The 26,963-nt window shown below is 49.3% G+C and overlaps 1 protein-coding gene across 1 annotated transcript in view; it reads left to right on the top strand.

The window, feature by feature from the left end:
* The first annotated feature begins 334 nt into the window (after positions 1-334).
* The window catches only part of LOC115599549, a 53,816-nt gene continuing 27,187 nt past the window's right edge, over positions 335-26,963 (top strand). The window contains exons 1-11 of the mRNA XM_030464079.1: positions 335-743; positions 12,629-12,768; positions 15,401-15,496; positions 18,105-18,177; positions 19,684-19,775; positions 21,195-21,329; positions 21,431-21,555; positions 21,667-21,686; positions 21,787-21,886; positions 22,533-22,633; positions 25,175-25,278. Coding sequence (XP_030319939.1) covers positions 698-743; positions 12,629-12,768; positions 15,401-15,496; positions 18,105-18,177; positions 19,684-19,775; positions 21,195-21,329; positions 21,431-21,555; positions 21,667-21,686; positions 21,787-21,886; positions 22,533-22,633; positions 25,175-25,278 — 1,032 coding nt within the window. The 5' untranslated portion in view covers positions 335-697. The remainder of the gene's footprint in view (positions 744-12,628; positions 12,769-15,400; positions 15,497-18,104; positions 18,178-19,683; positions 19,776-21,194; positions 21,330-21,430; positions 21,556-21,666; positions 21,687-21,786; positions 21,887-22,532; positions 22,634-25,174; positions 25,279-26,963) is intronic.

Here is a 26,963-nt window from a genome sequence, read left to right as displayed (position 1 = left end):
CCTTAAATCCCCTTTTTTTTTTTTTTTTTTTTTTTTCCTTCGTAGAATCTCTGCTTTCGGCACTGAACCTTTCACACCCCGAGGGCTTTTCAGAAGTGCTGGGGTTAACTCTCACTCACCCTTCACCTTCTCAAACCTTTATTTTTTATTCCCTCCCCCCTTCACCTAAACCCCGACAGAGCTCAGAGGACGGCGGGCAGAGCCGGTGACCCGCGGGAAGAGGAAAAGCCTCCACGGGCGCAGCCGGGGCTCTCTTTCCGGTTCAGTTTTCACTTTCTGTTTTTTTTTTATTATTATTATTTAATTTTTTCCCCCCTCTATTTCTCCTCCCCCCTCCTTTTTTTTTTTTTTTTTTTTTTTTTTAATACCGACGCTGCCATTCCCACCACCGCCTCGCTGCCTTCCCCCCCTTTTCCGCCCGTCCCTCCGCGTCCTCCCCCGTCCCCTTTCCTCTCCTCAGGACCGGCGCATGGCGGCCGCTGTTGCTCTCAACCCCTCCGCTTCGTTTTTCCTCAGTATTCCGGCCCGCCCGGTCCGGTAACGCCGCGGTTCCCCACTCCCGGAATCCTTTCCCGGGAGAGGAACCGCGCCGAGGGCCGGGCGGGATCGGTAATGAGGGCGGTGTGAGGAAGAAAAGGGGGGAAAAAAACCCAAAAAGAAACCAAAATAGGAGAAAATCCCTATAACCCTCCTGGCCATGGGCGAGCGGCGGGATGAGGAGGAGAGCGGCGAACCGGGAACGGGTGAGCGGGAACGGGGAAGCTTGGGATGGGGGAGGTGGTGGTGGGTGAGCTCTAAGGAAAGCGTCGGGATTTTGATTCTGGGATTAATCTTCGTGTCTTAAAGAGGAGAAGCCAAAAGGGATTTGCCCTCTCGGGCTCCTCCGAACCCCAAGATCCCGACCCTGAGGTGGGGACGCAGAGCTCTGTGACGGGGGTGGCTCCGCGGTCCCCTCACTGAGGTGAAGGGAATCTCGCAAGGCTTGGGAGGCCTTGAGAGCCCTTCGGAGCCTGGAGGCCTTCGACATTAGCTTTATTTATTATTTATTTCAATTTATTTTTTTTTTCCTCGCTTCGGGGAGACCCACGCACATATTTTATTATTAATAATTATTATTTCCCCGAGCTTTCCCACCCAATCCCCATCTCCCGCACCAGGTGGCAAAGCCACCACCACCACCACTACTCCTTCCATTCTTGGGCTGTCCCCTTGGGGTTTTTCGTGATTTCTTTATTAATATTTAAATTCTTTTCGGTCTGTCCTTGGGCAGGTGCCCTTCAGGAGAAAGGGGAGGGCATTGAAATGCAAACCTGGCTTGCTCCTTCCTTGGGGCTGGCATGGGAAAGATGGGAAGCCTCTTTGTTTCTTGGAAATCAGCCTGAGAATATGGGGGGGAAAAAATAAAATAACATGTTTCTCTTCTCTGATCCCCGCTTGCAGATTGTCCTCAAACAAATAATCCCAGCTTGGATAGCAGCAAAGGTTTATTGATGTTTGCACCCCTTAAATGGAGGGATTATCTGAGGTAGAGCATAAAACCATTCAGAAACAGAATCAGAATAGTTTGGGTTGGAAAGGACCTTAAAGATCACCCAGTTCCAACACCCTGCATGGGCAGGGATACCTCCCACCAGCCCAGGTTGTTCCAAGCCCCATCCAACCTGACCTGAGACACTTCCAGGGCCTTTTTGCTTTATTTCATACTCTTATTAAAATCTTTACCCTATTTTTATCCTCTACATCCACAGCTTGGCTTTAGCTCTCGTGCTTTTAGGGTTAGGCAGGCAAACTTGAGCCCTTCCTCTCCTACCAGTTTCCTAATGGTCTAGTATTAAAATAATTCATTTCTCCACCTTTGCTGGGGACTTTACAGTGAGCACAAGGCTGATTTTTGCAGAATGACAGAGAAAAGTCATTTTTGGCATCTAATGGATCTCTGTCACTCCCCCTGCTCCAGCCAGGTCTCTAAGCATGAGGTAAGACAGTTCTGTGAACTCCACAGCTGTGCTGGAAATCTTGGTCTAGGCAATAATTTCTTCAAACTTTGACATTTCTCTCAGTTGCCTGACATTGTAAGTTGTTTATTTTATATTTTTTGTTGTTAGTTTAGAAGAGAAAGCCTGAAAATACATGCTTGGCAAGCTCAGAAATCCTAAGGTGAAGACAGAGGCAGGCTGTATTCTCATTATGTTAAAGTTTCATGGTTATAAAGTGAGTTTAAAAACATGTTCCTTGCAAAACAAGGTATTTTTATTAAAAATATGCAAGATAAATAGATATTTAAAAAAAAAATGTGCAAGAGAACCTGCTTGGCCCAGAATCATTGGTGCTCGTGGTAGATGGAGGAAACACAGGGTGAAGCTCTGCTGGGTGAGGGGTTCAGATCAGGAGATTAACCTCATGTTTTTGGGTAAAAGTGGATGTTTCTTGGTGCTGCCTGTGTTTGTGACAGGTGATGAGGAGGGAGACAAACATGAGGGTCTTCTGGCAGTAGCTGTCCTATGGTGGAGCCTGGAAATGTCCAGTCTGCAGCTGGACTAATCTGTAAGGCACAGTGTGTTGACAAGAAGATGTCAGATCTCCCAGAAATTGCTGTTTTCCCATTAAAAAAAAAAAATAGTTTTGGAGGAGAATTCCCTGTCTGCTCTGATAAAAAGAAGTATAAATCCTCACCTAGGACCAGAGAGTGCCTTACCCAGCTCTCAAACTGGTTTTACATGCTAGTTTGGTTTATTTTTAATCTTCCTAAACCTGATGTTTTTGGTGGCAGCAGAGCTATAGCTGAAGTTTTGTCCCTTCCCAGCCACCTCCATCACCTCTGCCATCTGCATCCTGCCTGGTTCTGAGCTCTTTGTGGAGCTGTGCAGCAATCCAGATTGCTGAACCCATCTGGATTAAAAATAGCCTCTTCTGCTCCATTTTCTGCTGCACTTGGCTGGTTTTATTTCATTGCACAGTACCCAGCTGTGCCAGGAGGGAAGAAGGAGGAACACTGTGGCAAGGTTTTTGCCTGGGTCACTGTAGCCACTCACCAAAATGCATGTGGGGTGACAGCTTTGGTGGCAATAAGTTGGGTTTATTAGAGAAAAATGTATTTTATGTGATGTGTTGGTCACTCAGGCAGCTCCCAGAGTGAGCCAGTGATGATCCTTGGAATCAGTTTAAAAACAACTGTTATTCTTGTGGAGTTTGGCTTTTTTGGGGGGAGTGTTGGTTGTTTTGGGTTTGTCTTTTTTTTGTGGGTTTTTTGTGGTGTTTGGAGAAAGAAAAAGAAAAAGGTTTTTAGTGCTCAGCTTTGGTTGTGGTTTTATTTGAAATTAAAACAGTGCCTTGATAATTTCTGCAGCCAAAAGGGATCAGAGAGGACAAGCAGGAGGAGAGACCAGGGGAAAGCACTGAAAAAAAGTGTCTGTAGTGAGAGCAGAAGTAATGCAACAAACCCAAATACTTCAAGGAAGGTTGTATCCCTCTTTTAGGAAGTTCACAGGAGAAGGAACCAATGGTTTGGGGGAATGCAGCTGCAGCATTTGAGGCTGGGGAACTCTCTCCTTGCTTTCTCCAGCCACAAACAAGTTAGTTTGGGTTTTTTTTTTCTTTTCCTAAGTGGGGGAAAAAATCAAAACCAAACCCAACCAAAACTTCTCACCTTGGGGAAGTTGTTTTTAACACATCAGCTGCTGCTCTCACAAGGCTGCCAGTTGCTTCCTCCAGCAACTGGGAGGTTTTTTCTCCTTTCATTTGCCACCAGACTCTTTCTTGGTGCCACCATCAGCCCCTCCTGAAGCCAGAAATCTTATTTTTTGGCTGAACCAGCAGCAGACACCTGTCCTGATAACCCATCCCAACATCTGGGACATGGAATATCCCAGCTGTGCTGGTTCTGTTGGAGGTGGTTTGGATCAGATCTGTTACCAGGTTCAGCCCTGTGACAAATCCAAGCTTAGAACTGGTGTCTGTGTCTGAGAGTGGAAAAAAAGGGGGGAAGGAAAAAAAGGGAGAAAGTGAAAGGAAAAGATGCTGGGAAGCAGCAAAGCTGTGGAAGTCACTGGTGTGGCAGGAGCAGCAGGAATAAGGCATTGGTCAGGTGTAGGAGAGTGTTTTGAGACCTAAAAAAGCTTTGAAGGACCCATGCTAAAGCAGGAGAAAATCCCAAAAGGCTCAAATCTCCCAATGCAAATCTTTTCTTTCCCATCATATCACCTGGAAAGCTTTTACACAAGTCAGAAGCAGCTGCTGTGGTCAGCATCTCCTTGCTTTGCAGGCAGGACACCTTCCTTCTACCTGACACTTGAAGGAGATGGTGATTTTTTTAATTTTTTTTTTGCTTTGTTTGGCTTCATTTAGCTCAGTTTTTGGCTTAAACTGAATGAGGGAAGTGACTTCTGTGCTCCAGCTGTGAATGAGCCCAAAACTCACTACAAAAGGTTGGGCTGAGCAAATCACAGTCATGTCCTGGGAGGGTGACCCAGTATGTGTCATTTTCTGGTGAGGTTTCTGGCTGGGTTCTAACACCATCTGGGCTTCTGCATCTCTTTCCTGCTCATCTCTATTTCCCCTCTTGCCTCTCTCCCTCTCCACCTTTTTTCTTCCTTTTTTTGTGAAAGAATTCTGCCTTATTAAGAAGTATTTTGCCTTCACACTGCCTCTTAGCCTGCCTGATTGTTTTCTGCTTTCTGTTTCAGATTTTTCACCTCCTCACTTTTTTAGTCTTTATCTTTAAACTTTCCAGCCCATCCAGCCATTTGCTGGTTGGATCTTGGTACCACCAGTACCACCTGCACAAACAGTTCTTGGTAACCAACACCAGGTGTGTCTGATGTTCAGAGGAGTTAGAATTAAAGAATTCTTTATTTCTTTTTTTAAATAAAAATGCCCAGGGAGGTTGTGGAGTCCCCTTCTCTGGAGATATTCAAAACAGATATTAAGGGACCTGGGAGTCTGGATTGCCAGGAAGCTGAACAGGAGCCAGCAGTGTGCCCAGGTGGCCAAGAAGGCCAATGGCATCCTGGACTGGCTCAGGAACAGCGTGGCCAGCAGGTCCAGGGAAGGGATTCTGCCCCTGTGCTCAGCTCTGGGGAGGCCACAGCTTGAGTCCTGTGTCCAGTTCTGGGCCCCTCAGCCCCTCAGGAAGGAGATTGAGGTGCTGGAGCAGGTCCAAAGGAGGCAACTGGGCTGGTGAAGGGACTGGAGCACAGATCCTGTGAGGAGAGGCTGAGGGAGCTGGGGGTGTTGAGGCTGGAGAAGAGGAGGCTCAGGGGAGACCTCATCACTCTCTCCAACTCCCTGAAAGGAGGTTGGAGCCAGGGGGGGGTTGGGCTCTTTTCCCAGGCAACTCTCAGCAAGACAAGAGGGCAGGGTCTCAAGTTGTGCCAGGGGAGGTTTAGGTTGGAGATGAGAAAGAATTTCTTTCTGGAGAGGGTGATCAGGCATTGGAATGGGCTGCCCAGGGAAGTAGTGGATTCTCCGTGTCTGGAGATCTTTCCAAAGAGCCTGGATGTGGCACTGAGTGCCATGGGCTGGGAACTGCAGTGGGAGTGGATCAAGGGTTGGACTTGATGATCTCTGAGGTCCCTTCCAACCCAGCCAATTCTATGATTCTATGAAACCACCCCTGGATGCAGTCCTGAGTAATGTGCTGCTGCTGGTAGGAGCACCTGGGTGCTGCTGCTTTGGTGGGAGAGTTGGACTGGGTGATCTCTGGAGGTCCCTTCCAACTCTCAGCATTCTGTGATTCTGTGACCTGACTTGCAGGTGGGTGAAGTTTGTGACCAGGGGGAAAAAAAATGAGGGTGCTGAGCCCCTGGGTGCCCAGGTTGCCCCCAGAAGCTGTGGCTGCCCCATCCCTGGCAGTGTCTCAGGTCAGGTTGGATGGGGCTTGGAGCACCCTGGGCTGGTGGGAAGTGTCCCTGCCCATGCACGGGGTTGGGATCACCTTTAAGGTCCCTTCCAACCCAAACCTTCTGGTGATTCCAGGACTTCAGAAGACCCTTGAATCCTCCTTTTCCCTAGGACAGCTTTCCTGGCAGCCCCAGGCTCCCCACCACAGTGAAGGGGTTCTGTGGAATTGTGTCCTTCCAAAAATAAGGACCTGAACTGGGCTGAGTTTGGCAGAGCAGACAAAGCTGAGCTGCTCAGGAGAGCAAAAGGAGCAGTGTGGGTTTGGTGCCACCAGGGAGGGGACAAAAGGGGCCACATACAACATCCCCATGGGGGAACAGAATGGGGCTGTGATCTGAGCCACCTCAGGGCCCCAAAACACCTGAGAGTCCAGAGAAGGTGATCCTGGGGAATTCCTGATCTCAGAGGTGGAAAAGGGAAGTTGTGGCTGCCCCATCCCTGGCAGTGTCTCAGGTCAGGTTGGATGGGGCTTAGAGCACCCTGGGCTGCTGGGAGGTGTCCCTGCCCATGCAGGGGGTTGGAACAGGATTATTATTAATATCCCTTCCAATCCTCCTCAGTCTGATTTTAAGATCCTCTGAAATTAAACACACACACAAAAAAAAGGCCATGCAGAAAAGCAAACCTGGTTCTCTGCACCAGTAAGCAGTTCAAAAGCCATGAGTTTTCCTCCTGGGCTATGTTTGGAAGTCTCTGAGTGGTCACACACATCCAGAGGTCACAGGAGGCTGGATGAGCTAAAAAAAGGATTCTGTTTTTGGGGATGTCTACATCTCCTGGCATTGGCTGCTGCTCCTGGTGGGCAGGGGCCCTGAAATGGAAAGGGGAGGAACAGCGTGCAGCCCCCAGGGGGATATGGGTGGGACCTATCCCCTCAGGCTGCCTTATGGAATTAGAGACTCTTGGAATGGTTTGGGTTGGAAGGGACCCCAAACCTCATCCAGTCCCAACCCCCTGCATGGGCAGGGACACCTCCCACCAGCCCAGGGTGCTCCAAGCCCCATCCAACCTCACCTGAGACACTGCCAGGGATGGGGCAGCCACAACTTCCTTGGACAACCTGGGCCAGGCTCTCACCACCCTCAAATTCAAGAATTTCCTCCCCATCTCCAACCTCAATCTCCCCTTTCTCTCCAAGTTTTAACCCATTTCCCTTCTCCTCTCCCTACCCCCCCGTGTCCAAAGCCCTCCCCCAGCTTTCTTGGAGCTCCTTCAGATATTGGAAGGTTGCTCTGAGCTCACCTGGGAACCTCCTCTTCTCCAGGCTGAACAACCCTGAATTCTTTAGGCTGCCTTCGTCTTCAGCCAACACTTCCCAGAGGGCAGGAGAGGGCACTTCAGGAAGGAAAGGTCAGAGGAGCTGGCTTGAAGTCTGGAAAAGGAGGAGGAAGGAGAAGGTTAGAAACCTTCCAAGGAATGCACAGCTCTTGGATGACTTCTCCACAGCTCCAGCACGAGGGAGAAGGCTCAGCCTTGCTTGCTGTGTTGTCACCTGATACTATTAGCTGCAAAGGTGACTTGTGTTTATTCCCCCTTGCTACCAGGGTAGGAAATGTCTCCAGGACAGGCTGGGAATACCCTCCTCAGGGATTTCAGGGCATGGATGACACCTGGTGTGGGGTCAGAGCTGTGCTGGGTTTCTCCAGCCCTTTTCCACCCATCAGTCCTGCACTGTGTCTCTGCTCTCCAACCAAACTGGGTCTGTTCAGCCTTGAGAAGGCTCAGGGCAGACCTAATTCTGATGTTCCAGTACTCCAAGGGGGCTCCAAAGGAGATGGAGACTCCCTGTGTACAAGGAATCCCATGGACAAGGGGCAATGGGCACAAGTTGCTCCTGGGGAGATTCCAATTGGACACAAGAGGAAAAATTTTCCCTCTGAGGACAGTCAGACATTGGAATGGTCTCCCAGGGTGGATTCCCCCACTTTGGGAAGTTTGAAGTCATAGAATCCTAGAATCCTAGAATGGGCTGGGTTGAAAGGGACCTCAGAGATCATCAAGTCCAACCCTTGATCCACTCCCACTGCAGTTCCCAGCCCATGGCACTCAGTGCCACATCCAGGCTCTTTGGAAAGATCTCCAGACACGGAGAATCCACTACTTCCCTGGGCAGCCCATTCCAATGCCTGATCACCCTCTCCAGAAAGAAATGCTTTCGAATCTCCAACCTAAACCTCCCCTGGCACAACTTGAGCCCCTTTGTGCCCTCTTGTCTTGCTGAGAGTTGCCTGGGAAAAGAGCCCAACCCCCCCCTGGCTCCAACCTCCTTTCAGGGAGTTGGAGAGAGTGATGAGGTCTCCCCTGAGCCTCCTCTTCTCCAGCCTCAACACCCCCAGCTCCCTCAGCCTCTCCTCACAGGATCTGTGCTCCAGTCCCTTCACCAGCCCAGTTGCCTCCTTTGGACCTGCTCCAGCACCTCAATCTCCTTCCTGAGCTGAGGGGCCCAGAACTGGACACAGGACTCAAGCTGTGGCCTCCCCAGAGCTGAGCACAGGGGCAGAATCCCTTCCCTGGACCTGCTGGCCACGCTGTTCCTGAGCCAGCCCAGGATGCCATTGGCCTTCTTGGCCACCTGGGCACACTGCTGGCTCCTCTTCAGCTTCCTGGCAATCCAGACTCCCAGCTCCCTTTCTCCCTTGCTGCTCTCTAGCCACTCTGTCCCCAGCCTGTAGTGCTGCATAAGTCTCAGCTCAGTGGGTGCTGGGACATCTCAGCTCAACAATAACATGAGAAGGGTTGGAGCAGCTGATCCTGGAGGTCCCTTCCCAGCTGGAATTCTGTGTTTCTAAGCTGTTCAAACAGGAGAGAGCAGAGAGTTTACCTCCTAGTCAGTAGATGATGTGAAAATGACCCAATGGTTCTTACCTTCATGCAGAGGAATGTAAGAATCCAAGTCCCCAAAAATGTGGGCGAGTTCCTCCTCAGACATGATGGAGAGTTTCAGCATGGGGTCATGATAGGCCTGGCCAAGAATGTCAGTGTTAAAATAGATTCACATGTCCCAAGCCCAAATGCTGACAATTTTCATATGAGGGGATGCACCATGGGAAGTGAAGCCAAGAGGAACAGGAACCCTGACTTTGAGGGGTACAAGATACCTCTCTGTTGGGAGGCACCAAATGCAAAGGACTTTCCTATCAGGGAATGGGATTCCCCAGCTGATATCTGGGATTCTCTGATTCCAACCCCATTGGGAAGTCAGTGAGTGCTGTTCCCTCAGGATGCTGCAGGGTGCTGGTGGCACCTCCAGTCTGCTCAGGGAGGAGCAGCCACTTTCACTTTCAGTTTTGGTTTGTGTACTTTCACTTTTGAGACCATCAAGGGCCTCCTGCTCCTGGAAGTGAAACCTGGATTTGTCTGGGATTTGTGTTCCTCTGTGTGAGCCCAGGTGGGAATGGATCCAAGGGAACCTCTCAGATCAGGAGAGGGAGATGAGGGGCACAGCAGTGTCAGTTCCATTTATCATTTCATCAGCATTATATCATTCATCATTTCACAACATTTTGGGGCTTGTTGTTGGTTGTTTTGTTTTGTTGGTTTTTTTTGTATGTTTGTTTTGTTTTTCCTTTTTTGGAATTTGCTTTTTCCACCCTGGCTGAACCTGTGGTGAGGAACAAATGTCTTGAGTTACCACCTGAAAAACTGCTGCTTTCTGTTGCATTTCCAAGAGCTTCCCAGGCTTTTAATCTTTTTCTTATTATTTTTTAAAGCCTTTTACCCTAAAAGATACCAAATATCCTGCTCTGTGCCCAGTGGGGTTTTTAACCCCATATTCTCTCTGTCTCACAAACTGGAAACATACAACTGGCTCCCAGCCCTCATGTCTAGACACAGCCTTCCTGATGTTCCAAATTCCTAGAATTATTGAATGGGTGAGGTGGAAAGGGAGCTCAGAGCTCATCTCCTCCAAGCTCCATGCCCAGGGACACCTCTCATCCAGCCCAGGTTGCTCCAAGCCTCATCCAACCTGGCCTTGAACACCTCCAGGGAGGGGGCAGCCACAACTTCTCTGTTGTGGCAATCTGTTCCAGAGTCTCAGCACCCTCCTCCTGAAGAACTTCTTCCTAAGCTCCAGCCTGAACCTCTTCTCCTGCACTTTCAAACCATTTCCCCTTCTCCTAGCACTGGACACTCTTCTGAAAAGTCCCTCTGCAGCCTTCCTGGAGGTTCCCTTCAGGGATTGGGGGGCAGCTCTAAGGTCCCCCTGGAGTCTGGACAATCCCAGCTCCTCAGCCTCTCCTCATGGCAGAGCTGCTCCAGCCCCTGGATCATCTTTGTGGCCTCCTCTGGACTCATCCCAACAGATCCATGTCCTTCTTCTGCTGGGGACACCAGCCCTGGATGCAGGATTGGAGGTGGGGGTCTCCCAAGAGCAGAGCAGAGGCTGGGAATCCCCTCTCCTGATCTGCTGGCCATGCTCCTCTGGATGCATCCCAGGACAGGGTTGGATTTCTGAGCTCCAGGAGCACACTGCTGGCTCACGTTGAGCTTCTCACCAACCAACACCCCCAAATCCTTCTCTTCAGGGCTGCTCTCAACCCACTCTGTACCCAGCTTGGCCATGCTGAGGAGTTACAAGATGCTTTCAGTAGGAGGAGCAGAAAAAAGGAGATGGTTTGGAGCAGCAGCTGTGAAATGAAACCCCAGCAGCTGCAGTCCTGGTGTTGTTGGGCTGTGAGGAGCTCTGAGGTCCTCCTGGAGTCTTCTCCAGGCTGAACAATCCCAGCTCCTCAGCCTCTCCTCATGGCAGAGGTGATGTCCAGAGGTGTCCACCCTTGCAGATGTCACCATGGAGGAAGGTTCTGCTGTGAGGAGCTGTTTGGGGTGGCAGAGAAGATGCTGAGGACAGGGCTGTCACTCTTTGGAGGATAACTCAGCACAAGGTTTGTTGGAAGTCCAAAGGGAAAAAGGTTTGGCCCAAGAGCTGTGAGTTGGGATGTCATTCCCTGGGGAACCCAAAACTCCCCAAGTGCTTCCTTGAGCTCCTGAAGATGCAAGAGGCACAGACAAAAAAAAACCAACCCAAAAAGCCCAGTATGAAAGACAGGGAAGGAATAAGCCAAGAAACTCAGCATCCCTTCCTCATCCCCCTCAAAGGAGAAGGCAATAATACTGAGGGAGACCTGGAAAACATCTTTACTTTTTATTTTTCTCTTCCTGAGAGCCAAGTTGTGCTTTTTTCACTACTTTTGAGCAATTGCAGAGGCTTCTCGTGGATGTGTGAGGTTTAGAAAGTTTAGAAAGGAGACCCCAGAGCAAGGCTGAGAGAGGCAAAAGGACTTTCTAAGGATTTTCCTTGCTCCCACTTCTCATTCCCATCTTCCCTCTCCCTGATTTCCTTCAAAACCTCTTTTGGAGCCATTTTCATCCCCTTTCCACCCCAACTTTTTTACCTTATCTGTTTTTTCTTGGCACACTTCCCTTTTCAAGCCCCATGGTGCAGGAGTGACTTAGAGCAGCCTTGCAAAAAAAGTTGAATTCATGCAATTTAAACTGTTATTTTTTTTCTTCTTCTTTATATTAGCTCTTTTTTTTTTTCCTTTTTCCCTCAAGTACTAGGAAAGCAAAAATTCTTGGTGACTTAAGGAGTGATTCTCTCTTTTCTTTCCTCCTCAAAGGGAGGGCAAATAAGAACTGGAGCTCACCCTTTCAGAACAGGAGTCAAAACACCCAAGGAGGTTGCAGGGTGACAACAGATGTGATCTTGCTCATCCCCAAAGGAACTTGGGGCTTTTTGCTCTGGAGGTTAAAATATAAATTGATCTCTTTGCCCTCCAGACTCTCAGAGAGGTTTTTCCTAAAGAGAAACTGATGGTCAAAGCTTGCTCCATCACCTGGGCTTTGGCAGTGCTGCATTTCTATCCTTGGAGATCATTCCTTCATTTTCTAAAATTCCTATTCCCCCAATTTTACTTTTTTTTCAAGTCATAACTGACCCCAGAACAAACCTTTTTGCTGTGTCTGTGTTGCAGACTCAGCTTGGGGGGGCTGAAATCTCACAGCTCACAAATCCCCCACCAGCAATAAATTAATTGAAATTAAATAAAAATTTAAAAACCAGAGCCTGAGCCCAGGTTTTCCTGTGTTTCTTGATGGAATATTTAGATTTTTAACAGCTACAAGAGCACAGCTGCTGTAAAGTTTATTCTGCATCCTCATTTAATTCATCAGCTGCTTTGGGACCTCTTCTTGATGGGATGCTGTTGGGTAGTGTTTCATTGGGATATTTTCTCTTGGATATATCCAGAAAGAGTTTGGGCTTTGAGAAACTCTGCCTGAGGCCTCAAAGCAGGGTTTGCTTTAAAACCCACACTGGTTGAGGACCTGAAGATCTTTCTAGAAGAACAGGGGAGAACACACAGAGATTTTCCTCCTCTGCAGCCACCACCTCTCCCTCTCCTTAAGAGTGTGTAAGAAATCCAAGTAACTCTTCAGCACAAGAAGAGATTTTGACCTCCTCAGCCTCATTTCACCCCAGCCTTTGCTTTCAGCAGTTGCTCAAGATTTCTTTTGTGATGTTTTTTTTTTCTTCCCCCCCTCTGCTGCAAATAAAAAAAAAGCTTCTGTTCCTCTTGCCTAAGGGTGATTTCACTTGCAGGAAGATCCATTGGGAGTTGCCTGGCTCCCAGCAGAAGCCAGGGAGCTGGTTTGCTCCGTGGAGACCTGGAACAAAGCTGGGGATGCCCTGAGTTAATATTTGCCCCTTTTTTTTTTTGTTTTCTCCCTCCAGGTTTCCCTCTGGGGTCAGCAGAGTCCCTTTTGCAGAGAGCAGTTGCAGTGCTGCAGAGCTCCTACTTGCACTCCACATCTCAGGGTGGTTTTCAGTACAGCAAAGCAGTCCTGGTGGAAAATGCTCTTTTCCTAAGTGAGGTAAGGAGGAGGAGGGTGTTGCTGGCAGCCCAGGAAAGGGTGGAGTTTTCTTTGGGAGCTGCAGACATCTCTAAATGCTGCTTTATTGGCAGGGCTGTGCAGCACGTGGCTGCCTGGAGAGCCCCATTTGCTTTTCCTGACTGAAGGGAGCCTTTTCTTTGCTTTCTTGTACTTTTTTCCCCCCCAAGTCTGCTCAGGAACAAAAGGTTCATTCAGGCAATGTTGCTAAACAGTCAGCAGCAATTCCTGGAGGTGGCCTTCCAGGCAGGTTGAAAGGCTGCTTTGCTACCTAGCAGGAGGGGTTTAATGTTCATTTTATTGCTGCAGATGCACTGCAAGGCAGGTTTCCATGTGCTCTTTCTTTTCTCTGCTCTCACACCTCTGCACTTGTGCCAGTTTTAACCCCATTTTCCTTCCTTCTGCTGACTGGAATGTGTAAAGAGCCACTTTTAAAATGCCTTCATCCCACAGGAATGGGAATCTCCTCTGGGGGACTGGAGGTGACCATTCTGGTTGTTGTCATGAATTAAATAAGAGCTCAGATATTTTGTCTGCTTAAATCTGGGAGGGTCACTGTGGAGCTGGATTAAAACCTGAGAAAGCAGCTATCAAGTCATTCCTTCAGTTTGCCAAAATAAGCAAAAGCAGGGATGAGGTTGTCACTCCTATCTTCTAACCCTGTTTAAAAAAATCCCATCCTTTTAGAATTTCTTTTATTTAAAGCCCCCAAAACTTGATGGATTCAGATGCAGCTCTCCCTGCTCCCATGATGTTCCCTGGCTGCTCTGAGATCCTGCTGTGCTTTAATTACCAGGCAAAAAAAATGGGAATAATGTTTTATTTGGCTGCAGCCAAACCCTCTGAGCTGTAGCTGCATGATAGCACCTGCCCTCCAATTGAATATTTTGGACTTTTCTGGTCAGTGGAGAGAAAAAAAGAGAAAAAAGAGAGGTTCTTCCAAGCATTTTCTCCATGGCTGAGGTGATTTGCCTTCTCCTGGCCACAGTTGGCTCCTAAAGGTGATGCTGCAGCAGCCCACAAGCTGCTCACAGCCAGGGAAGTGTGGCAGGTGGGACAAGGTGGGATAAAAGTGGACTTGGGGTGCCCCCAGTGTGACCCTGTGGGGTTGGATGGGACTTCTGCCCCTTGGAGGAGCATCAAAGTGTTCTGGTGGAGAACAAGTCAGAGAGGGAGATGCATGAGGACCTTGTGGGGGGAGATTTGGGAAGTGCTTTAATTACCAGGCACCAAAAAAATGGGAATAATGTGTTATTTGGCTGCAGCCAAACCCTCTGAGCTGTAGCTGCATGATAGCACCTGCCCTCCAATTGAATATTTTGGACTTTTCTGGTCAGTGGAGAGAAAAAAAGAGAAAAAAGAGAGGTTCTTCCAAGCATTTTCTCCATGGCTGAGGTGATTTGCCTTCTCCTGGCCACAGTTGGCTCCTAAAGGTGATGCTGCAGCAGCCCACAAGCTGCTCACAGCCAGGGAAGTGTGGCAGCTGGGACAAGGTGGGATAAAAGTGGACTTGGGGTGACCCCAGAGTGACCCTGTGGGGTTGGATGTGACTTCTGCCCCTTGGAGGAGCATCAAAGTGTTCTGGTGGAGAACAAGTCAGAGAGGGAGATGCATGAGGACCTTGTGGAGGGAGATTTGGGAAGTGCTTTAATTACCAGGCACCAAAAAAATGGGAATAATGTGTTATTTGGCTGCAGCCAAACCCTCTGAGCTGTAGCTGCATGATAGCACCTGCCCTCCAATTGAATATTTTGGACTTTCCTGGTCAATGGAGAGAAAAAAAGAGAAAAAAAGAGAGGTTTCTCCAAGCATTTTCTCCATGGCTGAGGTGATTTGCCTTCTGCTGGCCACAGTTGGCTCCTAAAGGTGATGCTGCACCAGCCCACAAGCTGCTCACAGCCAGGGAAGTGTGGCAGCTGGGACAAGGTGGGATAAAAGTGGACTTGGGGTGACCCCAGAGTGACCCTGTGGGGTTGGATGGGACTTCTGCCCCTTGGAGGAGAATCAAAGTGTTGTGGTGGAGAACAAGTCAGAGAGGGAGATGCATGAGGACCTTGTGGGGGGAGATTTGGGAAGTGCTTTAATTACCAGGCACCAAAAAAATGGGAATAATGTGTTATTTGGCTGCAGCCAAACCCTCTGAGCTGTAGCTGCATGATAGCACCTACCCTCAATTGGATATTTTGGACTTTTCCTGGTCAGTGGAGAGAAAAAAAAGAGAGGTTCCTCCAAGCATTTTCTCCATGGCTGAGGTGATTTGCCTTCTGCTGGCCACAGTTGGCTCCTAAAGGTGATGCTGCACCAGCCCACAAGCTGCTCACAGCCAGGGAAGTGTGGCAGCTGGGACAAGGTGGGATAAAAGTGGACTTGAGGTGACCCCAGTGTGACCCTGAGGGGTTGGATGTGACTTCTGCCCCTTGGAGGAGCATCAAAATGTTCTGCTGGAGCAAAAGTCAGAGAGGGAGATGCATGAGGACCTTGTGGGAGATTTGGGGGAGGGGATGGGGCTGCCACCTACCCCATCCTGAAGGCCTGGGGGACACACTGCCTGTCCCTTGCACCCCTCTACCCCCCACAAAGGGACTAAACCAAAATGTTGTTTTGTCTTCTCCAGCTCAGAGCTTTTGTCCAAGCAAAGGAAGCTGCTGGGTACAGCCAGGAGGAGCTGGAGGAGACCTTTGGATTTCTCCTGTTTGATAATGAAGAAGAGGTAACCTCAAATGTTTCTTCAGCTTTCAAAGTTTGATGCCAAGTGCTTGTCCTCTGGTCCCCCCCCAAAGCCCAGAAGATCTGGACTCTTATTCCCATTGTTATTCCCATTATTATTACCATTATTATTATAATCCAGGCCCTTCCTGGGAGGTTTCAGTGATGGATCTTCTTTTGCTTCTCTCTCTTTGACATTTGGCTGCCTCCTTTGCCCTCTGCAGGGAGACTGGAGGAGTATCCCTTTATCCCACTGGATTTATGGTCAAGCAGATGAAACCTTGCCTGGAATCAGGGAATGGTTTGGGTTGGAAAGGACCTTAAAGATCATCCAATCCCAACCCCCTGCAGGGACACCTCTCACTAGGCCAGGTTGCTCCCAGCCTCATCCATCCTGACCTTCAACACTTCCACGCACACTGAAAAAGATGTCTTGGTGACAGTGGTTTTGGCCAAGTCCCCTTGGTTTTAACACCTGGGAGAGACAGCTATTGGGAGAGAAGTTATTCCTGCCCATTTTCCACAAAGTTGCTTTTTTATTATTTTTCTTTTTGTGAGAAGAATTTGTCCTCCCAAGGATGTTCAGGGAATTTAGTGGGAACTCATGATGCTCCTGGGGAGATTCCAGTTGAACACCAGAGGAAAATTTTTCCCTCTGAGGACAGTCAGACACTGGAATGGTCTCCCAGCCTGGATTCCCCCACTTTGGGAAGTTTGAAGACTCAGCTCATGGGCTTCTGGGACATCTCAGATCAACAATAACATGAGAAGGGTTGGAGCAGATGATCCTGGAGGTCCCTTCCCAGCTGGAATTCTCTGATTTAATTTTGCCATGCTCAAGAACACTGGAGATGATTTTATACAGGATGATTTTTGAAGGCACTTTCATAGAATCATAGAATTGGCTGGGTTGGAAGGGACCTCAGAGATCATCAAGTCCAACCCTTGATCCACTCCCACTGCAGTTCCCAGCCCATGGCACTCAGTGCCACATCCAGGCTCTTTGGAAATATCTCCAGACACGGAGAATCCACTACTTCCCTGGGCAGCCCATTCCAATGCCTGATCACCCTCTCCAGAAAGAAATTCTTTCGAATCTCCAACCTAAACCTCCCCTGGCACAACTTGAGACCCTGCCCTCTTGTCTTGCTGAGAGTTGCCTGGGAAAAGAGCCCAACCCCCCCCTGGCTCCAACCTCCTTTCAGGGAGTTGCAGAGAGTGATGAGGTCTCCCCTGAGCCTCCTCTTCTCCAGCCTCAACACCCCCAGCTCCCTCAGCCTCTCCTCATAGGATCTGTGCTCCAGTCCCCTCACCAGCCCAGTTGCCTCCTTTGGACCTGCTCCAGCACCTCAATCTCCTGCCTGAGGGGCTGAGGGGCCCAGAACTGGACACAGGACTCAAGCTGTGGCCTCCCCAGAGCTGAGCACAGGGGCAGAATCCCTTCCCTGGACCTGCTGGCCACGCTGTTCCTGAGCCAGCCCAGGATGCCATTGGCCTTCTTGGCCACCTGGGCACACTGCTGGCTCCTGTTCAGCTTCCTGGCAATCCAGACTCCCAGGTCCCTTTCTGCCACTCTGTGCCCAGCCTGGAGCTCCCCATGGGGTTGTTGTGGCCAAAGTGCAGGACCCGGCCCTTGGAATGTTGAACCTCATCCCATTGGGATCAGCCCAACAAGCCCAACTTTAGTTCTGTTCAGCTTGGACTGAGCTCCAGCAAAACAAACCACTTCCACTCTCACTCAGGGTGCAGAAATTGTCCCTTTTCATTTGAGCTCTCAGGAATTCAGTGCTCTCTGAACTCCTTGTCCAGTCCCTAGGGAAGAGGGAGCTCTCCAGAGGGCAGTTGGACCTCATTTAATACAGACATCTAAAATCCTCTGGTAAATGACTCTGGAGGTACCTCTCCCTCAATTGTTCAGAGAAGAAGCCTGGCTGGTGAGTTTCAGCTGGACTTTTGCCTTTTAGGAGGCAGAAATTTGGTGAGATGAGTGCCCCATGTTGCTTATAAAAGGCTTGGGTGCATTTTTCCTCCTTTTATTGCAATATTTCCTTTTTTTTTCCTCACCCCTAATAACTCCAAACTGCTCCTTTTGTCACTCTTTGCTCAGCACACATTTGGTCTTTGCAGACTTTGGATGAATTTACTCTGGGCAGGAATTGAATCAAAGCCAGGGAGATATTCCCAAGGCAGGGATTGTGCCTGTGGAGGAGGGAGCACAGAGCAGCAAAATGTCCTTTTGTATTTATTTTTCCACCAGTTGCCCCTGCAGGTAAAGTGCAAAGTCCAACCTTGCCCTGGCAGTGGTTTCTGGAGAGGTTGGATTTTTTCCAGCTTTTTCTAAGCTTTTCCTTCCACAGAAGGTTTTGTAACCACTCAAGTATTTGGTGAAACAACAACTTTGCTTTCCCTTGCTTCTCCTCACAGACATTGTGCTGAGTTTCCTTCATACCCTGAGTGGTTTTGGGGGGGCTATAACCACCTGTAATTACCCTGCAGCACCTCTTTGCCTCTTGCAAGCTACTTTGCCAACCCTTGTGCTGCAGATTTCTGTAGTTTTGTCCCTTGAGCTTTGAAAAGAGCTGATAAAAGAGGCTCTCTCTCTCCTTTTGAAGGCACGAGAGGTGTGTCAGAGTGGCCTCCGAGTCAACAGCAGCTCCCTTGCCACCCTTGGTGACCCAGCAAAAGGTAAGATTGCCAGTCAGAGGACCAAGAGACCTTTTGGTTTGACAACAGAAGCAAAAAGCTCCTGGCACTGCCTTGATATTCCCTGCAAAGATCCACAGAGCTGTGTCTCTTCCATAGGCAAACTGCTTTTGTTGGGATCCTTCTGTGCCCTCAACCAGATGAGGATGGGATCCATCCCCCAAGGAATGTTCTTGTTTTTTCTCCTCACCATTCCAGGCTTTTTCTCCCTTGTTAATAATCACCTTTTGTCACCAAAATACCTTTTTGGCAGCTTTCCCTGCAGTGTTCTGCTCAGCTGAACTCCTGGCACAGCCTTGATATTCCCTGCAAAGATTCACAGAGCTGTGTCTCTTCCATGGGGAAGCTGCTTTTCTTGGGATCCTTCTGTGCCCTCAACCAGATGAGGATGGGATCATCCCCCAGGGAATGTTCTTGTCCCTTCTCCTCTCCATACCAGGCTTTTCCTCCCCTGTTAATAATCACCTTTTGTCACCAAAGTACCTTTTTGGCAGCTTTCCCTGCAGGCTTTGCTCTCCCTTTGCTGAGCTGTTGCCAGGAGGCTTGTTAAGGACCAGACCAGATGGTGAGGTGTCCAAACCCTTTTTGCAGCCTCAGCTTCTTCCTTGCCCAAAGGTTTTTGGGGCCTCAAGAACAGAGCTTTCTGCCTGAAGCACAACATCTCCCAGTGCTCAGCCTGCAAGTCCCTGCAGGCCAGGACACCTCATTCTTAAGCAATCCAGGGCAGTGACTGCAAAACCCAGCAAGAACTGGTTATTTATCTGGGATCTTAGTCCTGATGGGCTTGGGGTGAATATTATGGTGTGGCTCTTTGTAGCTCTGCCCTCTTTCCTTTCTCATCTGCCCATTTTGCCTCTAAATGTAAAGCAGGAGTGAAGAGCCCAACCTCCCATACCCCAATAAACCCAGATGGAACAGATGGGTCAGAATGGACCTTGCCAACCCCCCCCAGACCCCAATAAACCCAGATGGAACAGATGGGTCAGAATGGACCTTGCCCCAGGGTAGAAGGTCCACGTTGGCATCTCAGAAGTTCCACAAAGAACACAGGAAGCGGCTTGGGTGGTGTCTGTGCCCTTCCATGGAGCTCCTCTTGTGCTCTTGTGCTCTTGCACCTCTAAACACCCTCATGGCATTTGTGTGACTCCAAACTGGACAAAGCAGCTGCTGCCCCCCTGGAAGCCCTTCACTAGATCTTCTTGAGAGAGAGAAGCCCTCAGGGTTGGTTTTTTTAAACAAAAATGGTGTAAGCTTTGCAACTTCACCCAGGAAAAAAAAAATCCTTTCCTAGAGCATGAAACATGAAACTGTGCCATAACAAAAAAATAAAAAGGAAAAAAAAAAAAGAATTTCACCCTACTTTATGGCAGCAAGTGCCACTCTGGTTTGCAGTCCTCTTGTTTTTAGTTTGGTTTTGGGCAATCAGCTTCCCTTAGCAGTTGATTCACATTATCTTGCATTGCTTTCTTTTATTTTTTTTTTCCACAGGGGTTTATATTTCCAAGTATGCAGATTGTCTTCATCCCAGCCCTTGGTATCATGGCCAATCAGGCTATATTGTCATTTGCAAGCTAATTAAGGTAAAAAGCAATTTATTTCTTTTTTTTTTAATGCTTTTCAGAAGCTGCTGTAGATTGCCAGCAGGTTTTAAGGAGACACTGCTGCCCATAACTGTGCTGGGGTGTAAAACCAGCTCTGTTCTGAGCTTGTGGGGGCTTTTTTAATTATGGGATGTGCTAGAAAGTAAGAGATCCAACTGCAGGGGAGCAGAGGACCTTCCCTTTTCCACCTCTGAGATCAGGAATTCCCCAGGGTCACCTTCTCTGGTCTCTCAGGTGTTTTGGGGCCCTGAGGTGGCTGAGACCACAGCCCCATTCTGTTCTCCCATGGGGGTGTTGTATGTGGCCCCTTTTGTCCCCTCCCTGGTGGCACCAAACCCACACTGCTCCTTTTACTCTCCTGAGCAGCTCAGCTTTGTCTGCTCTGCCAAACTCAGCCCAGTTCAGGTCCTTATTTTTGGAAGGACACAATTCCACAGAACCCCTTCACTGTGGTGGGGAGCCTGGGGCTGCCAGGAAAGCTGTCCTAGGGAAAAGGAGGATTCAAGGGTCTTCTGAAGTCCTGGAATCACCAGAAGGTTTGGGTTGGAAGGGACCTTAAAGGTGATCACAAATCCCTGCATGGGCAGGGACACCTCCCACCAGCCCAGGGTGCTCCAAGCCCCATCCAACCTGACCTGAGACACTGCCAGGGATGGGGCAGCCACAGCTTCTGGGAGCAACCTGGGCACCCAGGGGCTCAGCACCCTCACCCCAAAGAATTTCTCCCTCCCTCCCTCCCTCCCTCCCTCCCTTCCCAAGAAATAGAATCCTGGAATGGGTTGGGTTGGAAGAGAACTGAAAGCTCAGCTCATTCCAACCCCCCTGCCATGGGCAGGGACACCTCCCTCCCAGATTGCTCCAAGCCCCATCCAACCTGGCTTTGAACACTGCCAGGGATGGGGCAGAGACTCTTTTCCTGGGCAACCTGGTTCTAAAGCTCAGCACCCTCACCCCAAACAATTTCTCCTTCCCTCCCTGCCTGCCCAAGATCTCCTCTCCATCTCCCCTCTTGCAGCTGGAAACCCTTCCCCCTCGCAGGGTCCCATCCCTCCAGGCCCTTGTCCCAAGTCCCTCCCCAGCTTTCCTGGAGCCCCTTCAGGCACTGGAAGGTGCTCTAAGGTCTCCCCATTGCAGCCTTCTCTTCTCCAGCCTCAACACCCCCAACTCTCTCAGCCTGGCTCCAGAGCAGAGCTGCTCCAGCCCTCCCAGCAGCTCCAGGGCCTCCTCTGCACTGGCTCCAACAGCTCCGTGTCCTTCTGCTGCTGGGGACCCCAGAGCTGGACACAGCACTGCAGGTCCAGAGTCTGCAAAAAAAAAAGTCTCTGCAAACAATTATATGTATTCTTTTTCTGTTTTTATTTGTTTGTTTGTTTGTTTTGGGTGAATTTCCTGTGCCAGGGGAAGGTCAAGGTGGTCTCTGAGAACTTCACCCCCAGCCATCCCTGCCCCTCTCCAGGCTACGACTGCCACATCGCTGCGAGCAGCCCCCTGCCCGCACAGAGCAGCTACAGCCAGGCCTTCCAGCAGAGCCAGGTAGGTTTCACCTGCAGGGGAACACAGGTCTGACCCAGGTGCTTCCCTCAGTCCTCATCTTGGGTTTGTTTTTTGCTTTTTTTCCTCCTTTTTACCCCCAGTATTACATCTACGAAGTGTCAGGCACCGGCGCTGCCGAGCGGCCCAGGCAGATCTGCCCCTACATCATCATCTCCTGCCTGTACCTGGAGCCAAAGGCAATGCCTGTCTTGGCAAGAGAGAGCCTGTAAGCAACTTGTCATTCCCAAATTACCCACTTCCTGTTTTTTCCTTTTTCCCCATTGCTAAATATTCCTCTTTTTCTCCCCCTTTTTTTTTTTTTTTTATTTTTTTCTAGACTGGACCTGAATGACAAAGGTAGGAGCATCACAGGGTTGGGTTTGTTTCTAAAAATGTCCTCTTCTCTGTTTACCCTCCTCCTGGGCTTTCTCTGAACCTTTCTCCCTTTTCCCTGTAGCTCTGTACTGTCCATGGAGGGGACAGCTCTCCATCCAGGGACAGTTTTTGTGCAACATTGCCCTGAGGACCCCATACAGCTCCACCATTCCAGCCCAGCTGTAAGTTGCCCCCTTCCCTTCTTCTCTGTGTGCAATTTGTAGAGTCTGAAGAGACACCTTGGATGTCTTGAGTGTCTGCAAGCCACTTCTGTCTCTCCTGCCCCATCCCTTCAGTCATCAGCATCTTTTTTTTTGCATCTTGCCACCCTCATTACCTCAGTGTCAGAAAAGTGGTGGTGCAGCAACTTCAAGATGAGGAGATGAGGTCAGCAGCTGGAAGCAGCTGTATTTTGTCATCTCTTTTTGGGATGTTTATTCCAAATCAATTCTTTCCTTATGATTTCCTGCTGGTGCAGGTACCACCAGGCAGTTGAGTTCCCAGATCAGCACAATGGTAATTAAAGCTTTGAGGTAATTAGCATTGGAAAAAAAAAATAAAAAGAAGATATTTAACACCTTTAGAAGTCAGAGGCACCAACAGGCAGCAATTATTTTGAAGCAGCCAGTGACACAGACACCAATATCTGTGTTTGGAGGTGTTTACAAACAGGATCCTCAAGTTAGTGAAGTGCAAAGCAAGCTGCACCTTCTCCAGAGCTGCTTGCTCTGGTTTCCTGTGGACAGGGCAGTCAGGACTCTTTGCTGTGCTTAATTCTGAGAGCTTTTTATGCTTGTGATCTCACCATCTGCTGCTTTATCCCCACAGGCCTCCCAACCTGGACATTAAGCATGTCATGGGGTTGTCTGACTTGAAAAAAAAGCTCCCAGAAGCTGCATTTGGAAAAAGGAATTACACTGAGCATGAAGGTGAGTGAAAGAACCACCAGTGTGATGGGTGCCTTCTGCTTGTGCTGTGCCAGAGGAGTTGCCACAGGTGGAAGACTCAGGAAGGTCCCTGGAACACTGGGTCCTGTCTGGAAGGGTGGCTGATTATTTACACAGGATGTTATTCTGTCTGCTGCCTGTGTGGTCTTCTGGTGTGATATAATTCTGTTCCTTCCTCATTCCTGTTTTCTCTTCAGCCCATTTCTGGGACAGGACAGAGGGGAAGACCCTGTTCTGGGACCTGGGCTTCCAGTCTTGGAGTATTGGATGGGGCTTGGAGCACCCTGGGCTGGTGGGAGGTGTCCCTGCCCATGCAGGGGGTTGGGACTGGATGAGCTTTGAGGTCCCTTCCAACCCAAACCATTCCATGATTCTATGACAAATGGTTTTGGGGTCTGTCTCCAACTGAGCTATAAAAGCCCCAAGTGCTGTTCCAGGGAGTGTTTCAGAGCTGCACAAACCAGGGGCATTTGGATCTCCTTGCATCCAGTGTCCATCAGGATGCCCAAAAGAGAAGAGAAAAATGAAGAGAAAAAAAGAGAAAAGAAAAGAAAAAAAGTGAAAATAGAAAAAGAGAGAAAAGAGAAGAAACAGAAAAAAGAAGGGAAGGGAAGAGAAAAGGAGAAGAGGGTGCTGAGCCCCTGGGTGCCCAGGTTGCCCCCAGAAGCTGTGGCTGCCCCATCCCTGGCAGTGTCTCAGGTCAGGTTGGATGGGGCTTGGAGCACCCTGGGTTGGTGGGAGGTGTCCCTGCCCATGCAGGGGGTTGGGACTGGATGAGCTTTGAGGTCCCTTCCAACCCAAACCAGTTTGGGATTCTATGATTCTGTGACACTTCTTGTCACTGGTTTCCACTCAATCAACCAGTTGTCTACAACTCTTTGGATGTGACCTTCCAGCCAGCACCAGCCTGGGTTGGTTTGTCCTCCTCAGGAGAGCAATTCCAGCTGGTTCCCCAGATCCATAAAGCCAGGGGCTCCCAGGCAGCCTGCCCACAGCTTCCCTGGAATTAGGGATGAAGTTGAGGAGGTGAGGAGAGCTGGCAGGGTCCCCCACAGACCCTCCAACCCCAACCTACAGAAGGAACAGAGCCAGGCCTAGGTCCAACCTTTTGGAAAACTGTGGTTTCCCCATCCCTGGCAGTGTCTCAGGTCAGGTTGGATGGGGCTTGGAGCACCCTGGGCTGGTGGGAGGTGTCCCTGCCCATGCAGGGGGTTGGGACTGGATGATCCTTAAGGTCTCTCCCAACCCAAACCATTCCACAATTCTGTCAGCTTCAAAGGAGGCAAATGCAGGAGGACCTGGATGTTTTAAATGCTCCAGATTTGTGAGGACATCACCTCAACAGCAAGATTGGCTTTGAGTTGGTCTCTAAAATGCACTCAACCCAGGAGGTATAAAAACCAATGGGATATTTTTTTTCCTCCATGCCAAACAGTTGCAGCCCCGTGGCAGAACTCCCTTGTTCTGAGGGGGAGTTTGAAAGGAAGGATTTTGATTGAAGAACTGAGGCAGCAAAACTGTCAGCACACACCCATGTGTGAGACTGAGCCAAGTACCTCCAGCTCCTGAAACAGTTGGACATTAGAGAGAAATTCTTTGGGGTGAGGTTGCTGAGCCCCTGGCACAGGTTGTCCAAGGAAGTTGTGGCTGCCCCATCCCTGGAGGTGTTAAATTCCAGGTTGGATGGGGCTTGGAGCACCCTGGGCTGGTGGGAGATGTCCCTGCCCATGGCAGGAGGGTTGGAACTGGATGAGCTTTAAAAGTCCTTTCCAATCCAACCCATTCCAAGATTCTGTGATAAGCTGCACATGGAGATCTCCAGCTGTGATTTGCAGAAGCTCCAGGTGCATTTCCATGTCATTTTGCACCCAAATCAGTGTCAGGTGCTGCAGTGTGGCCTCCTGTCTGTGTCAGCCCTGCAGAACCATGTTTTGAGGCTCTCTCTGAGCAGGCTGACAGCCTGGGTTGGGGGCTGAGCATTCAGCTCAGGGTGCAGATGAACACAAGGAGAGTGCCAGAGGCCAGGGAAGAGACAGGAGAAGTAGAGGAGACCACAGCCTCACTTGATGAAGTTGCCTCAGTCTTTAGATCAGCTGCTGAGAGAGAGGAAATCCTTGAACAGGAGAATTTTTCTGGGAATTTCAGAGTGTTTAGATGGGTCCCTAAGGTCTTCCCTCAGTTCAGCTCCTTTGGGGATCAGGATGCTCCACAGCAGGGGGGAAAATTGCATCTTGGAATGGGATGTTTCCCTCTGGAGGGCTCTGTCCTTGTTCAAGCAAACATCAGTGGTTGCATTGCTACAGAGATAAGATAAGAAGCATCTCCTGTGAGCCATGGGCTGAAGAGGAAACTCACTGCCAAATAAATGCATAAAACCAGCTTAGAAAACATTGATTAATGTTGTTTGTTTTTTTTTTTTAATGGGTGCTTCCAGTGATTGCACCCAGGGGAGAACTTGTTTGTTCAGACTTTGTTCAAGAAGCACAGCTTTTCACCATCAGATTCTCTCTCTTTTGTCCCCAGTTTGCTTTCAGGGTGTTTACCTCAGCCTCTATGAAGTAGAAATATCAAATAAGGATCAACATAAAATGGATCACTTAGTGGAAAGTCTGAAGGAAAAGGACTTGGTAAGTATTTTAAAACTTTGTCTTGGGTGGGAGAAAGTTTCCTTTTAAATCATTTCTTGAAACTTTCAGTAGCATTATTCCCAGTTTCTGACCTAATGTAAAATGGAATGAATTTCCCTGCTTTTAAGTAATATTTTCCTGCTCTGTTACTCTCAAAAAACAGTTTACTCTTTCTGTATGTAAACTGCTGACTGGAGATTACTCACTGTGAGCTGGGAACTGATTTCTGGATGAGCCTGTCCTGCTGAGCAGAAGGAATTACCTCAACCTCTTCTTGGGCTTTATTTATGCCAGATGAGATTATTTATTGTCATTATTAATGATTTCCCCCCCTTGATTATCAAGCAGCGTGGTGGGCAGGGACTTGAAGGAATTCTGCAAATGAAGGAAGCAGAAGGGAAGTGGCCAGTGCCAGAATGACAATTGCTTAGCAAAAGGGTAAGCTGTGAGGGGACTGATGTCCCCTGATGAGTTCCTTGGGACTGAAAACTGAAAAACAACCCCCCCTTCTCTAAGTCCTCAGAGTTGAGCCGCTTGAAACCTCCTGGGGGGTCTGAAGAGGGTGAGATTCATCTTTTTTTTTATTTTATTTTAATAGATCCCTGGAGATCTATTATCAAATGAAGCTTTGTTGTTTTGTTGTTGGTTTTTTTCCCCAGCACACTGTGTTCTTTTTTGTTCCCAGTGTGATTGTCCCTTGTGACTCCCAGGGATGGACCTCACCCCTCTGGAGCACAGCACCCACCTCTCCACTGGGATTGTGGGATTTGGGGTTGGGTTTGGCTTCACTGCTGTTTTCCTCACAGCTGATGCTTCCTGTAGATTCAGGGTTTGTGACTCATGGCTTGCTGGGCAACATCCTGACCTCACTCCCAGTTGGAAGCATCCCATGAGCTGCTTGGAAGTGCTGTTGCACTTCCCAGTTGATGCCCCCATCCCTGGAAGTGGTCTCAGGTCAGGTTGGATGGGGCTTGGAGCACCCTGGGCTGGTGGGAGGTGTCCCTGCCCATGCAGGGGTTGGGACTGGATGAGCTTTGAGGTCCCTTCCAACCCAAACCATTCTGGGATTCTATTTCTTGGGGAGGGAGGGAGAAATTCTTTGGGGTGAGGGTGCTGAGCCCCTGGGTGCCCAGGTTGCCCCCAGAAGCTGTGGCTGCCCCATCCCTGTCAGTGTCTCAGGTCAGGTTGGATGGGGCTTAGAGCCCCCTGGGCTGGTGGGAGGTGTCCCTGCCCATGCAGGGGGTTGGATCTTGATGGTCCTTAAGGATCCAACCCAAACCATGCTGTGATTCTCTGATTCCCAACCATAACATTCCAGACCAAGGGTTTGCTGAGGAATCCTTGTCAGAAAAACACTTGGACTCCCTAAAGTCTTGATGAAACTGCTTTTTGTTGGTAAGATGAGAAGAAAGAAAGGAAAAAAGGGACAACCAAACCAATCTTGATCTCCCTTCACATCCAGGCAGCCCTGAACAATGCAGCATCAGTTGGATCTCTGCTTCAGGCCCAGATTTATCCATGCTGCAGCTCATCTGGAGGTTCCCAGCATCTGGATCCAGGAGCTGAGCTCAATTCCATGAGATTTAACAAGGCTCAAGCTGCCCTGGGGCACAACCACCCCATGCAGAGCTCAGGCTTAGGGGCAGAGCAGCTTGGGAAAGGGCCCAGCAGAGAAAGATCTGAGG

The sequence above is a fragment of the Calypte anna genome, chromosome 1, assembly GCF_003957555.1.
Source record: "Calypte anna isolate BGI_N300 chromosome 1, bCalAnn1_v1.p, whole genome shotgun sequence".
NCBI classification, from domain to species: domain Eukaryota; kingdom Metazoa; phylum Chordata; class Aves; order Apodiformes; family Trochilidae; genus Calypte; species Calypte anna.
Note: the sequence above shows the minus strand (reverse complement) of the source record. Positions and strands in the feature narration are given on the sequence as shown.